Raw genomic sequence first — 13,459 nt, 5'->3', positions numbered from 1 at the left:
AAGAGCCTGGGGCTGAGGGAAAGGGCCCGTGGAGCTCTCCAGCTGCATCTCCTACAGGGCTCCTGGCTGCCAGCCTGCTCCTTTGGCCCAACATGGCTAAATTACTCAGAAAACAGTCCTTTGGAGAGTTGGTCCACCCTGATGTCACCTTCCAAGAACCCCTGATCCCTGTCCCTCACGCTCACTCCCACGCTCCCTCCCCAGGCTGGGCCCTGAGTCAGAAGTCCTGGGGCGAAGGCACGGAATCCCAGAGGCCCCTCGGGCAAGTCACTTCACTGCTCTGAGCCTTAAAATGGGGGCTTCCCAGGACACACGCACACACAGACACAGACACACACGTGCGGGAGGGCACATGCACCCGCACTCAGACATGCACATGGGTGCACGCACATACGTGCACGCTTCCGTGCACAGGCATATGCATACACACTCTCTCGCGCACAGGTGCTCACACACATGCACACACACACACATATCCACCAGCGTCCTAGGTTTCCTGGCAAGGAGCCAGTGAGATAATGGATGTGACACATGGGAGGGGTGGTTTGGCCAACTTTAATTAATTCCCACTTGGCTCCTTTCTTCATCAGAACTCAGCCCTTCCAAATCCTGACTCAGCCACTCTCCACAAGACATTGCCACATTTGAACTGGACAGAGCCTTAAAGAGGGAAGAGAAGGTCATTCACAGCACACCTACTCCGTGCCCGGTACTGTGTCCATTAGACCTCTTAACACCCACTTGCTGCAATTCAGGATCGAGACACGGGTTCGGAGGGGCTGGGTCACAGCCTGCGGTGACACACAGGTAAGAGGTGAGGCCTTCCCAGGTTCAGCTAGCGCCCGGTCTGTCTGACTTCAAAGCACTCACTTACTCGGATAAGAAGCTCGGACGACTCTCCCGCACTCCCTCTGACCAAATGGCAGCTGCCCCAGGCGGGAGACTGGCCCCTCCCGTTGGAACGCCAGCTCTCTGCCCACCTGGGTCCCTGCAGGTCACTTCTACAGATCCCACCCTCCGGGATCCCCCACCCCACACGGGCCACCCCTCACACACAGTCTCCCAGCCTTGGCTTCTCACGAGCCCTGCTCCGATGCCTTTTATGTCCATGGTGCAAGTGCAAGGCCAGGCTCAGGGCTACCAAGGATTCCAATGGCCAAAAAAGGACAGCAGCTTCCCCCACCCCGCCCTTGCCCACCTCAGTCTGTAGCTCGGAGAGGAGCTGGGCTTGAAATGCAGTCAGGGGTGGGTTTTCGTGTATCCTGTTCTTCACTTCATAAAAGGTGGAACTGAGACCCCACGAGGTGACAGACCTGCTCCCTTGTCCGGGTTGCTCACCTGGGCCATTTTATAGATTTCTCTCTGCATCATGAGCAGCTAGGGCAGCGCTTGGGACATAATCCTTGCCCCAGTACAATAGCTACAAATATAGATACATACTGAACACCTACTCTGAGCCAAGTCTTGGGGTAAAGACAGGGAAAACCGCAGTGGGGAACAAGACCCAGTTCATGTCCATGGGGGACTCTCGAGGGAGAAACCAGAGACGAGTAATGATAAAGAGTGCCTGTTATCATTACAGGCACTAGCATTTTCTGGGTGCTCTTCTGAGCCCCGGACACATAAATCTGTGAGGTAGCAACAATCACCATCCCCATTTCACAGATGAGGAAACTAAGGCACAGAGGATAAGTGACTTGTCCAAAGTCAGACAATTTGTAGATGGGATTTAGACTCGGGCAGTCTGGTTCTTGAGACCAAGCTCTTTACATTTCACTTCACTGCAGATGAAAACACTACCACCCAGTGCTAAGTGGAGTACAGGAGGAAGTCAGGGAGAACTTGACCCAGACTGACAGGAAATTCCTAAAGGGAGTTCCAGCTAAGCTCAGGCTGGAGGGAGACAAGGAGGGAGACAGATGAAGTTTTAGCTGCAGGGATGCTCGAGGCATCCCTAGTCAGGTGCATGTGTGACTTATGGGATGGAGAAGACTATGGCTTCCCAGCCAGACTCATGGAGATTCCCCAGTGAGAAATAGAAGGAATCTATAAAGTCTAATTAATTGCTTACCCATTGGTGAGGATGAGAGCCTTGTTGCCAACCCAGCTCTCCGGCCAACGAGCCTGTGTGACCTTGGGCAAGCCCCTTTCCCGTTCTGTGTGGGGAATAGTACTCCATCTGGACTAGTTAACAGAGCCTCTGAGAACTAGAAGACAGATGGAAAGGTATATCCTCACCCATAAATGCTACAAATATAGTGGGGGTGGTAACTATGTTGAGCTCCTTTTCTGCAGGTAGGGTTGGGAAGTAGAGAGAACAGAGGGCTCTGAGTGGCTGAGGTCTAGAGAGGGGCTGACACAAAGAAGGGACACATCACGAAGGACTGGGAAATTCTGGGCCAGAAATGCCCCATGTAAGTCATCTCTAATCCAAGTACCCAGCACAGGGCCTGGCCCAGAGGAGGCATCATAAAATATTTCACAAATGAGCACATGAGTGATTAGAATCCCAAGAGACAACTCTAGGGCTAGGGTTGGCTCAGACTGGCTTCCTCTAAAAATAACACGGGCATCATGCATTTAGAAGTTCAGGCCAATGCAATAGGGCAAGAAAAACAAATGAGACAACTCGCCTTTGAGGAAAAGGAGACAAAAGTATGTCCCGTTTTTGCAAATGGTATGAGTGCCTGTCTAAAAAATCCAGGAGAACCAACAGAAATACTATTAAAATCAATAAGATTATTCAGTACAGGGCATGGTTATAAAATAAACACAAAAAGGACAAAAATACAAAAGTCAACAGTCCTATTCAAAAGCTGACAGCCAGCTAGAAAATAGAATGGGGAAAATATTTCATTCATAGCAACAACAAAAATACAGAATTTCTACGCATAAACCAGAGCTGTGCAGGTCTTATGCAATAAAAGCTATAATAGTTTATTAAGAGATGGTTAAAAAAGGCAACCAAATGAGACGGCATGTCATGGTTTTAGACAGGAAAACATGATATTTTAAAGATGTCAATTCCTCACAAATTAATAGACACATTTAACGCAATTCCAATAAAACCCCCAGGGTGTTTTTTAAGGAAATGATTAAGATGAGCATAAAGTTCATCTGACAGAATAAACAGCCAGAAATATTTTCAAAGAACGGGGAGACAGGGAGGAAGGCACATAGAGTAAAGATTGTAGATGTCACATAAAATAGTATTTAACCAAAACATATACAAGCAGAGCAATGACACATACTTGAATGGCCAGGGATAGACCCTGGTCTGTCATATAATAATCAGTAGAGTCAAGGTTACTTAATAAATGGTTAATATTGGGGGGGGAAATAAAGTTACAACCCCACCTCATACCAGCCCCCCATGAAGATTAATACCAGATGGTTTAAAAATTTTTTAAAGATACAAATGATACCATGAAATGACTAGGAATATAAATGAATACCTATCTGATCATGTGGTAGGAAAGAAATGTCTGCGTACAAAAGTAAAGAACAATATGGGGCGCCTGGGTGGCTCAGTCGGTTGAGCGTCCGACTTCGGCTCAGGTCGTGATCTCGCCGTCTGTGAGTTCGAGCCCCGTGTCAGGCTCTGTGCTGACAGCTCAGAGCCTGGAGCCTGCTTCTGATTCTGTGTCTCCCTCTCTCTCTGCCCCTCCCTGACTCATGCTCTCTCTCTGTCTCAGAAATAAATAAACATTAAAAAAAATTTTTTTAAATAAAGAACAATAAATTTTATATACGGGTGGAACCCTCTCCAACTATCTGACATAAGTTCCTAGTAAGTGTGAGCTGTGATCGTCAGTCCAAAAAAAATAGATAAAACTTTTCTTCGTGAATATCATCATGAATACTCTGAAGAGGCAAGCAGCCAAACTGGAAAATATTTGTAAGGTAGACGAAGCCTTCCTAATCTTAGTATGTAAATAGAAATAATTTTACAAATCCATAACAAAGGACAGCATCCCAACCCTCCAGATAAACCACTTTGTAAATGATAAAATACAAATGGAAAACAGATGTAAGAAACACATTCTTCTCAATGATCAATGAAGTGAAAACAAGAATAAATTATCTTTTTAAAATACCCTCCTCTGATGCTAGCAGCAGCATGAATTGGTTCAATCTTTCTAGAAGGCAATTGCTAGCAAAATAACAGTGGAACACATAAAGCTCTTGGGTACAGGGCACATTTGAAATTATTCACCTACATGTATGTGTGCATGTATGTGTATGTACATCTATATCTTTGTGTGTGTATGTATGCAGTTTGATTAGTATATGTTATATATGTGCGGCTCCTGGGTGGCTTAGTCAATTAAGCGTCCGACTTCAGCTCAGGTCACGATCTCACAGTTCATGAGTTTGAGCCCTGCGTCGGGCTCTGTGCTGACTGCTCAGAGCCTGGAGCCTGATTCAGATTCTGTGTCTCCCTCTCTCTCTGCTCCTACCCCTCTCACGCTCTGTCTCCTTCTCTCTCTCAAAAATAAATAAACATTAAAAAATAAAGTAAGTAAAAATTGTATGTGTTATATATGGATATGTTAACATACATAATATACGTTAATCCACAAAGGAAGGACACAGAGCTAGCTGTGGAGCAAAATTGCCTCGTAGCTAAAAGTACCTGCAGGCTTTGGACTTAGGCAGTAGAGGGTCCAAATCCCGTCTCTGCCACTTTTCAGAAATGTGACTCTGGGCAAGTTACTTAGCCACTTGGACCTTAGTTTTTTCATCTGGAAAACGGGGGTAATAACACGTGCCCTACAAAGTATGTGAAGCTCTCGGCCAGTCCCTGGCCCAGTCCTCAAAATGAACTCAGCGCTTATCACTGGGCAGGGCCATTGCAGGGAGTTTACTTTCTTCTCGATACTTTCTAGACTATTCCACATTTTCCTTACTGAGCATGCCCCACTCCATCATCAGAGGAAGGGGGAAAGGCGGGAGCTGGGGCCTGAGAACGCTGTAGGGTTGCTTCCACCCCGGTTCCCGCCAGCTCCACCAGCAGCTGCCTGGGTCACCAGGTCTGCTCCTTCCTGCCTGCCTCTCCGCCCCCAGTGCCCGAGGGCCCGTAATAATCCCAGGTAATCCACAAGAGGGATGGAGCCACCACACACCCGGAAGAGTGGGCCGGGGGGCCCTGAGCCTCTGGCATGGACAGCTCTAGTTTTCTTCATGGCTGGAGCCCCACCTGCTTTTGTCCCAGAGCCCCTCACCTGCCCCCAGCCCTGCATCCCACCTGACTGCACCACGGCCCATCAGCATGCCCAGCTCCAGACCTCCCCACCAGCTTCTCAGCCCTGCTTCTCAGGCTGCCTGAGTGGCCTTTACAGACCTCATCTGATCATGTCACCTCTGCCAAAACCCTGCTCACGGATTCCTATCGCTCCTTGGCTAAAGTCCAAAAGTCCTACCACCGCCTACCAGGCCTGCTACCCTCCCCAGCCACCCCCTGCCTCTGTGTCTTGTCACCCGCTGCACCTCAGACCTTAGTTCAGCCCGTCTGCCCTCCGGAAAGGCACACCTCCCCTCCCAGACCAGACCAATCCCCACTGGGCTAGGCATCGGAGCAGCCCGTGCTTCTCATGTGGAACCCTGATCATGGCATAATTCTGCATTTACCAGTGTGATTAGCTTGTTTCCGCAAGGGCAGGGACTGCACTTGCTGTTGCCCCAACATTGGCCCAACACCTTGCACGTGCTGACAGCTGACCCTCCCGTAGCATTGCCACAGGCCAGCACTGCTCTAAGTGACTCAGTTACTCCTTGTGACAACTCAAGGGGGCAGCTACTCTCATCCATTTGCTAGAGGAGGAAACTGAGGCACGGGAAGCAGAAATGATGTACCCAGAGTCACAGAACTAGGAGACGACAGAGCTGGGATGTGAACTTCGATCATCTGGCTCCAGAGTCTGTGCTCTTAATCACTGCCCTTCCCTGCAGCAACAACTGTGGGTTGGTTGGCTCCACGAATCAATCCAATGACTCAACACTGGGCCTCTAAACGTCAGCCAATGCCATCCTCCCAGGGTGCTGGCTTCTCTGCCTCATTCCCAAAGCCCTTGATCTCGACTCCATGTGGGGGTTGACCCTCCGTCTCCTTGGTAGATTTGAGCGTGGGGTATATGGGTATATGGGCACATGGGTAAGCCTTGGGGCCTAGGGCAGGCGGGTTGGGCTGAACCTTGGCTCTGGCTTGCAGCGGCCCTGACAAGTGTCTTCCAGCGGGCAAACCCAAGGATCCAAAATATAGTCCTGTCCCTGCTGGTCATTGCCAGTAACTCGGGAAAGTCACCTTGGCCTTTTGTGACCTCAAGAGGCATGAAGTCCTTCCTTTGCTCTTCTTCCCTTTCTTGATTCCGCTCAATCCACCTGACTCTCCCACCCCTCAGTCTTCATCCTACAAGACCATAAGCTCCTGACGGCTCCATCAACCCACTGAAACAATGTATGCACAGTGACCCATCCAGACAAAGTGGAGGCTCCCTGTCACGTGGGCAGACCTTCCTGATTTTCCTATCAATTATTGAGCACATAGTAGGTGCTCAATAAACGTTTGTTGACTGAAGGAAGACGAATGGATGGGTGGCCCCAGGGGCGGCTCTAGAAGCCAACATCATATGGAAGAGGAGGAGCCGGCCCAGGGCCTGCGGGAGGCCGGCCCTACAGTCCCATCAGGTCACCTCCCAGGCCCAAGGGGGATCTGGGACACAGTGAGGATCCTCTCCCCAGAATCACACCCTTGGTGCAGATCCATAGCATTGTCTTCAGCTGAGTCAGGAATTCCATCCAGGGAGGGCCTCCGCTCTAACCTTGTCCTGGCCACACCACAGATCAAGCGCAGCCCAGGATCCAAGCCCAGCGAACTGGGGGCGCCCACCCAACTGGCCTGTCCTGGGGCCACCTCTGCTCACCCCTGGGCTCCAGGCCAGGTAGCCGGCAAAGGGCATGACTCCCCCTTGGAGTTTTATGCAAGCACTCGTGGAAGAAGCAGCCTCTTATTCCAGTGTATTTTCTGGAACCCACACCCTTAGTTGTTACGTGCAGAAGCAGGCTGGAATCCTGTCCAGGAGACCCTGAGTCCATTCATCCCAGCTCTATGTGGCAGGAGGCAGAGTCACCTGCTAGATACGAGCCTCACTCACCGCACCCAGGGCTGCTTCTCAAAATGGAGGGAGAAGCAGCCGAGGGGCCCCCTCCTGCCTCAGCACACCTATCGGCTGGATGAGAGGGCGTGGGCTGCAGGCCAGACCAGGGCTGCCGTGGGCCTGGGGCTGAGGCCCTGCAGTGTGGGGTCAGCATGGGCCGGAGAAGGAGCCTCTGCTCCCATAGAAGCCAGGGATCAATCTGGAAGCTGGAAGGAGTGGGGAGGACCGGATGGTCCCAGCCAGACCAAGAAAAGCGTGTTCCTGAGCAGACCCGGTGATTTGGAACAGCTGTGGGTCCTCGACATCGCGACGTAGCCCATGGCCTGGGAGACCTGAGCCCTGTGCAAAGAAGAAGTCTCCACGGGAGCTGCCTCGTTCTGCCCGGCCCACTGGAGCAGGTACCTGCTACCATTTCCCAGACACTGGCTTAAGGTGCCTGAGCCTTGGTTTCCCCATCTGTAAATGGGTACGGTATCTCCACCCATCTCCTTAGGTCTTTGTGGGGATCCAATGAAGACAAGTTACATAAAGTGCATGCATAGCGCCCACAGTAAGGTCCAATATATGGTGATTATTGCCGACAATAACAACTTTCTTTAAGCCACCCGACCTGCACGACAGGCTTAGCAAAGAATCACCTTGGGCCTGGCCACCCTCGTGACCCGCGGAGGGCAGGCTGGGCCGGGCTCTGTCCTGACCGGGAGCCCCTCTGCCTTTCCAGCCTGCTTCACACTCTTTCCACACGGTCTCTGCGTTCTTGGCTTCCCTGACCTTGCAATTTCCTTCCCCTCCTCCTGTGTCTCCGGCCACTCCTGGAGACTTCTCCCCATGACCTAAATGTTGCTGGCCTGGCACATGGTGCTCAGGCTGCTCACTCCAAGCACAGCCCCGGACAGCCCTGTTCGCTGCCGCCGCAGCAGGAATAGACCGAGGAGCTGCGGGGCTGCGGTTCCCAGCCGGCATCAGAGTACCGGTCACTCTGGTCTCTGCGGGCTCATCTTAAAGTGGACTGGAGCATTCCAGAAAGGTTCCCTGGGGGAGGTGGCCACCGCCCCCCGCCCCCCCCCAAGGCTCTATCTCCGGCTCAGCCTTCTGCAGAGTTTCAAAATGTCTGTCCACAAATGGTCTCCACCTGGCGGGGCTCCAGGGTCCCAAATGACATCCTCATTGGGTTCCCGGGTCGGGTCCCCCGGGTTACCCCCTGGGAGTCACTGGTCTCTTCTCTGTCGCCTATGGCCCCGTCGTCTCTACCTCCCCCCCCCCCCCCCCCACATCGTGACTGCAGCCGCTTCCCCTCCTCACACATCCCTAGGCTGGCTGGGCTAGCCTCATCTCTCCCCTGTACCACCCCAGGTCTCCCTGCCTCTGCTCTGGTCCCCTCCTCCAGTCAACGTCCATACGACACTGATCGTCCTCAAACACAACCATGTCCCTCCCCAGCTTGAAAGATGGACAGGGTAAGTCTTACGACCCATAAAACTTATATCCCTAGTCCAACATTCCGGGTCCGCCCTATTAAGCAGCAAATGACCCTTCTTCCTGCTCTCCTTTGAGGACTGTAGGTGGCAGCTGTCCTCTTCTCCCTAGCCCCCCGCCCCCAGCCAGAAGCTCTACTCCCAAGTCCCCACTGTGTCACCATCCCGGCACTTGGGAGGTGCTCCGGGACTGCCTGTGGCACTGAGGCCCTCCCACCAGGAGCCCCTAAGAAGCACCCCAAATGTGGCCCCAACCCCAGCACCCACTCCCTGGCCCGACCTGCAGACCCCACTGCAAACACTCACTTTGGCTCCAGGAGGGCCGGGGAGGCCTGGGTTTCCATAAGGCCCAGGAGGACCCTGAAAGGGGAAAGAAACAAAGAAGTGAGAGAAAAATGGGTGTCACGCACCTCCCACAGCAATGCCCGGCACATTCCCCCTACCCTTCTGGGTCTTCTCACCGAGCCAAGCCTCAGCGGACTATCATGGCGGTCTACTCTTAGGGAGGGCCCCCTCAGTGCCTGCCCCTACACTAAACACTTTCCATGCATCACCTCGTTTTACTCTACTAACCTGCGAGGTAGAAGCTATCATTATTCCTATTTTGAAGACGGTGCTCAGAGAGGTGTAGAACTTTCTCAGGTCACTCAGCCGCTAAGAGGCAGGGCCAGAGCTCAACCTCAGATGTCCGGCTTCAGAGCTCAAGCCCTCAACCTCGGAGTTTTGCCGCCTCCCCCTTCTCTCCACCTGGCCCCGCAGCCCTTCCCAGGCTGGCTTCCCGGGCTCAAAACCCATTTCTCTATTTGCTTCCCTCCCCCATGCCTCATCACGTTTGCCTGTGCTGTTCCCATCACCTGGCATGCGTTTCCCATCCAGCCCCAGCTGACACCTACCCCATCCTTCAAGGCCTGGCTCAAATGCTACTTCCTCCCGGGGATCTTCTAGGACTTCTGCCTAAACGAACTGCTCCCTTTCGGCTCCAACCGTGCTGTTTTGTGAGCCTTTGGAGTAGAGAACTCAGTGAAGGGAGTATGTGGCATTTCCCAAGCAAAGGTGCATCCCTCCGGAGCCACAGCCCAGCCAGAGAGCTCTCCCTTAGATTCCTACACGCTCTGAGCTTACGGGTCCTCTGGGGGCCTTGGAGCAGCTAGGAAGACCGGGCCCAGAGAGTCAAAGAGTCTTGGCCAAGTCACACAGCAGAGCGATGGCCGAGCCAGGGCTGGGACCCAGGCCTGTTGGCTTCAGGTCTAAGGCTTATTCATGGCACTGGATTTTCCCAGGTCATATCTGAATCCCATATAACAGCTGGAACCTGTTATGTCTACTTTCTCCAGCAAGGGCCCTGGGTTAGAGTCTTGCAGCCAGTAATAGAAACAGAGCCCTAAGAGTCAGGTAATTCCCGAGAGTCTCTGTCTAGCAGGAATAATCTGGGGGCAGTGGGGGTGGGGAGAGGCGCCTCGAGAGGCCCAGTGGTGCCCCACCACACCGGCTTCTAGACACACTGCCCTTGTCCCTGGCCCCCCTTGACTCATCTGGCTAGCTGTGTATGAACTTGCTTCCTTCCTCCCTCTCGGAGGCCAACTTTCCAGCTGCAGCCTGTCACATTCCAACCACGGCACCTCCCTCTTCCTCGACGCCTGAACGGGGACCCTCCCCTTCTCTGAATACGTTGAGAAGGAACAGTGTTCAGAAGCTCACTCAGCCTGAGGAATTGATAAGGGTGTCACGGGCGACCCTCTCTCTAAACTAAGCAGCTCTCCAGCCCTCGCAAGCATGCCCCCGAGCACCGCCTCCTGGCATATGGATGTGACCTGGCAGTGTCAGGACCTGGAACTAGCTGTGAGCAGCCCTCCCCCTCCCCAGCCTTGCTCTCCCCAAAAGTCCTATGAGTAACTAGGGCCCAGTGGTCTCCAAGGAACGTGGAGGACCTCAGATGTTCACCCCTGCCCAGGCTTCTGGGGTCTAACCTCAGGGCTCCGCCTGAATTGGGCCTAAGTTGCGTAAAGGCGTTTCAGGAGGGGCCCCCAACCAGCACTCCAGAACCAGGCATGGGCTATGGGAGGCCAACAGTGGCCACTTCTCCCCAGTTGTGCCCCCTAGCTACCCCAAAGATGGTGGCCTGGAGCACTCGGCTACCCCATCTGCAGTTTATGAAGGTGGGGGCTTCTTCCTGCTTCCCCGCCCCCACCTCTCCTCCCCTCTCCAGCCACTGCCTTGCAGCGAAACGAAGCAGCACATAGTTGACTGGGAGCCAAGCAGACCAATTCTATAAATGCCGCAGCCCAGAAAGCCGGGTGTGGGGAGGGCCCAGGGATTCCCCAACATCCTTCCGCGGGCCGGGGGAGTATGCGGAGGTGGGAAGGGGCATGCCACTGAGCTTTGGATGACCTCAGGTAAGGCCTTGCCCCTCCCTGAGCCCCAGAGCCACCATCTGTGGAGAGACGAGCTGGGGTTGTCTAATCTTCACATTCTATTATCTCTGGAATTTTATGATCTATGGAATTTCCAGTCTAGAAACAGGATGATGGGGAGGGGAGCACACAGAGAGCCCAAGAAGGATGTCAGGAGAGCCATTCACTCACTCATGGAATTTCAGAGCTGGGAGGAACCTTGGAAATACCTTTCTAAGGAAATGCCTTGGAAAATCCTGGAAGGACCCCGTGCTTTAGAGATGGGAAAACTGAGGCCCAGAGAAGGGAAGAGATTTACCTAAGATCACACAGCTTCTGGGGTGAAGTGTTAACTCTCGGCCTAGAACTCTTCAGCAAACATTTGGCCAGCACCTGCTATATGCAGGGCACTCTGAGAGGCATTGTGTAAGAAAGAGAAAAACAGGGCCTGCCTCTGGCCCACAAGGGCCCGACTGAGTAGAGAGAAAAATCAGTGCAATAAATCGTTAACGATCATAGGCTCTGGGGTCACACTGCCCGGCTTCAGTCCTAGCTCTGACATTTACCCTATGGTTGACTTTGTCCAAAGTAACAACTTTTCTGAGCCTCAGTTTTCCTCACGTGTAAAATGGGGACACCATTGGAACCTATTTCTCGGGATGACTAGGAGGGTGAGGTCATGCATATGTAGCTCGGTCAACAGAGTTCAGCAGTCTCTGTGAGCTTTTCGGAAGTGATCCGTGCCATCCAGAAAGGCAGATAAATTGCTGCAGGAATTCCGAGAAGGGGACAGTCATCAGAAAACGTGGGGGCGTTGGATCTCTGCAGGGGATGGAGGAGGAGCTTGCAAAGAAGGGCACGCCAGGTCGCCGGGGCCAGGTGGAGAGAACAGCCCGAGCGAAGGTGCAGAGGAGCGGTTTGGATAGGTAAGGTGCCTGCTAAGTCAGAGGGCCTCCTCCTGGTCCCAGGCTGCAAGGCCCTGTGGCCAGCAGTATCCCTGGTACCTCTGTGGTCCCCAGCTCTGGGTAGATGCTCCATGGAGACTCTGGAGCCAGGAGGAAATGCTGCTTTAGACAGCAGATTCCAGAGCCCTGGGCCCAGAGAGTACAGGGCCAGGTCTGGAGGGAACTAGGGCTCGAGTAATTGCATAACCAGAACCATCCGCTGGGTTCAGAGCTAAAAATATGCCCCAGGCAGCTGTCTCTGCCAGAGCCTTGCCAGGCACCCAGCGTGGGAAAGGCTGATTCAGCCTAGGCACAGGTGCCAGGCGTCATGGGTCTGAGCCCTCTTGGGAAAAGGACAGATTTTTTTCAACAAGAGAAACCCCCAAGGGTCCCAGCATATGGTTCAGAGCCTGGGCTCCCATCCTGGGCTCTTCTATTTCCTACATGCTCAGTTTCCTCGTCCCTAAAAGGAGAATGATTGTACTGGCCCATGGGGCTCCTAGGGGAGAGGGGCTCAAACAAGGCAGCATTAAGTGACATAGGAAGTATGACACGTAGGAGCGGTTTTTCACACCAAGGCTCAGGCTAGCTCATCTCAGCCACTGCAGCCCAGCCAAGCCATCCTCCAGCCTCTGATGAGACCTCTCAGCATGGGGAGCTCCCCCCCGACCTTGCCTATGTCGGTATCCCCACCCCAGGCCCTGCAGAGGTGCCTGCAGAGGTGCAGAGATGGATGTGAGGGTCATGTCCTCCCAAGCCAGCTTTTGTCCTGGACAGATGCTGAAACCCATCAGCTCAGAACGTGTGGTCTGCAGAAACCCCTTCTCCACTCTAGGCTGCCACGGGTGATACCCACAATGAACAACTGAGACCCTGTAAGAGGTCGTTGCTCTCCCACACCACGCCCCTCCACACGGTGCCCCCTAAGAGCCCTAAGTACACTCCAATGGGCAAAATGGAAAATGGGTCCTCACGTGGGACGGGGAACAGCCTGAGGACACACAGCGAGGCTGGAACTTGGGGGTTGTGGGATACAGGCCAAAGAGCCAACCAGAGCTCCCAAGGACAGTGTGTGATCACTTACCCGAGGCCCCCGTGCACCAGGGGGTCCAGGGAGCCCAGGCAGCCCAGGGGGACCCTAAGGAAAAAAGCAAGAAGATGGCATCAGTGCGAAGTGGCAGCAGAGAATGAGTTCAAGCAGTCATTCAACAAGCCTGTCCAGAGCTCTGGGCATGGAAACCCAGCGGCTGAGAAGAGGGGTCCTCTGAGATCCCTACCTAAGGAACTCATGCTCTTTGAGGCTTCCAGGCCTTTGCAGCTGCTGTTTCTAGGTCTTTGAAGTTTTCGTCTTTTATTGCCTAGCTAACTTATCCAGGCTGTCACCTCTTCCAGGAAGCCTTCCCTGATCCCTCCCCCAGGTTGAGTCAAGTCCCCTCTTTCCCTCTATTGTAAAGGCTTCATATTGTTTGGGGAATTATCTGCCCAGAAGCTTA

The 13,459-nt window shown here is 53.2% G+C and overlaps 1 protein-coding gene across 1 annotated transcript in view; it reads right to left on the bottom strand.

Annotated features, from left to right (window-relative positions):
- COL27A1 (collagen type XXVII alpha 1 chain) overlaps positions 1-13,459 on the bottom strand; it is a 133,207-nt gene that overhangs the window by 105,352 nt on the left and 14,396 nt on the right. The window contains exons 4-5 of the mRNA XM_032595523.1: positions 13,051-13,104; positions 8,939-8,992 (exon numbers count right to left, since the gene is read on the bottom strand). Of these exons, the coding sequence (XP_032451414.1) occupies positions 8,939-8,992; positions 13,051-13,104 (108 nt within the window). The remainder of the gene's footprint in view (positions 1-8,938; positions 8,993-13,050; positions 13,105-13,459) is intronic.

The sequence above is a fragment of the Lynx canadensis genome, chromosome D4 (genome assembly GCF_007474595.2).
Source record: "Lynx canadensis isolate LIC74 chromosome D4, mLynCan4.pri.v2, whole genome shotgun sequence".
In the NCBI taxonomy this organism is placed as follows: Eukaryota; Metazoa; Chordata; class Mammalia; order Carnivora; family Felidae; genus Lynx; species Lynx canadensis.
Note: the sequence above shows the minus strand (reverse complement) of the source record. Positions and strands in the feature narration are given on the sequence as shown.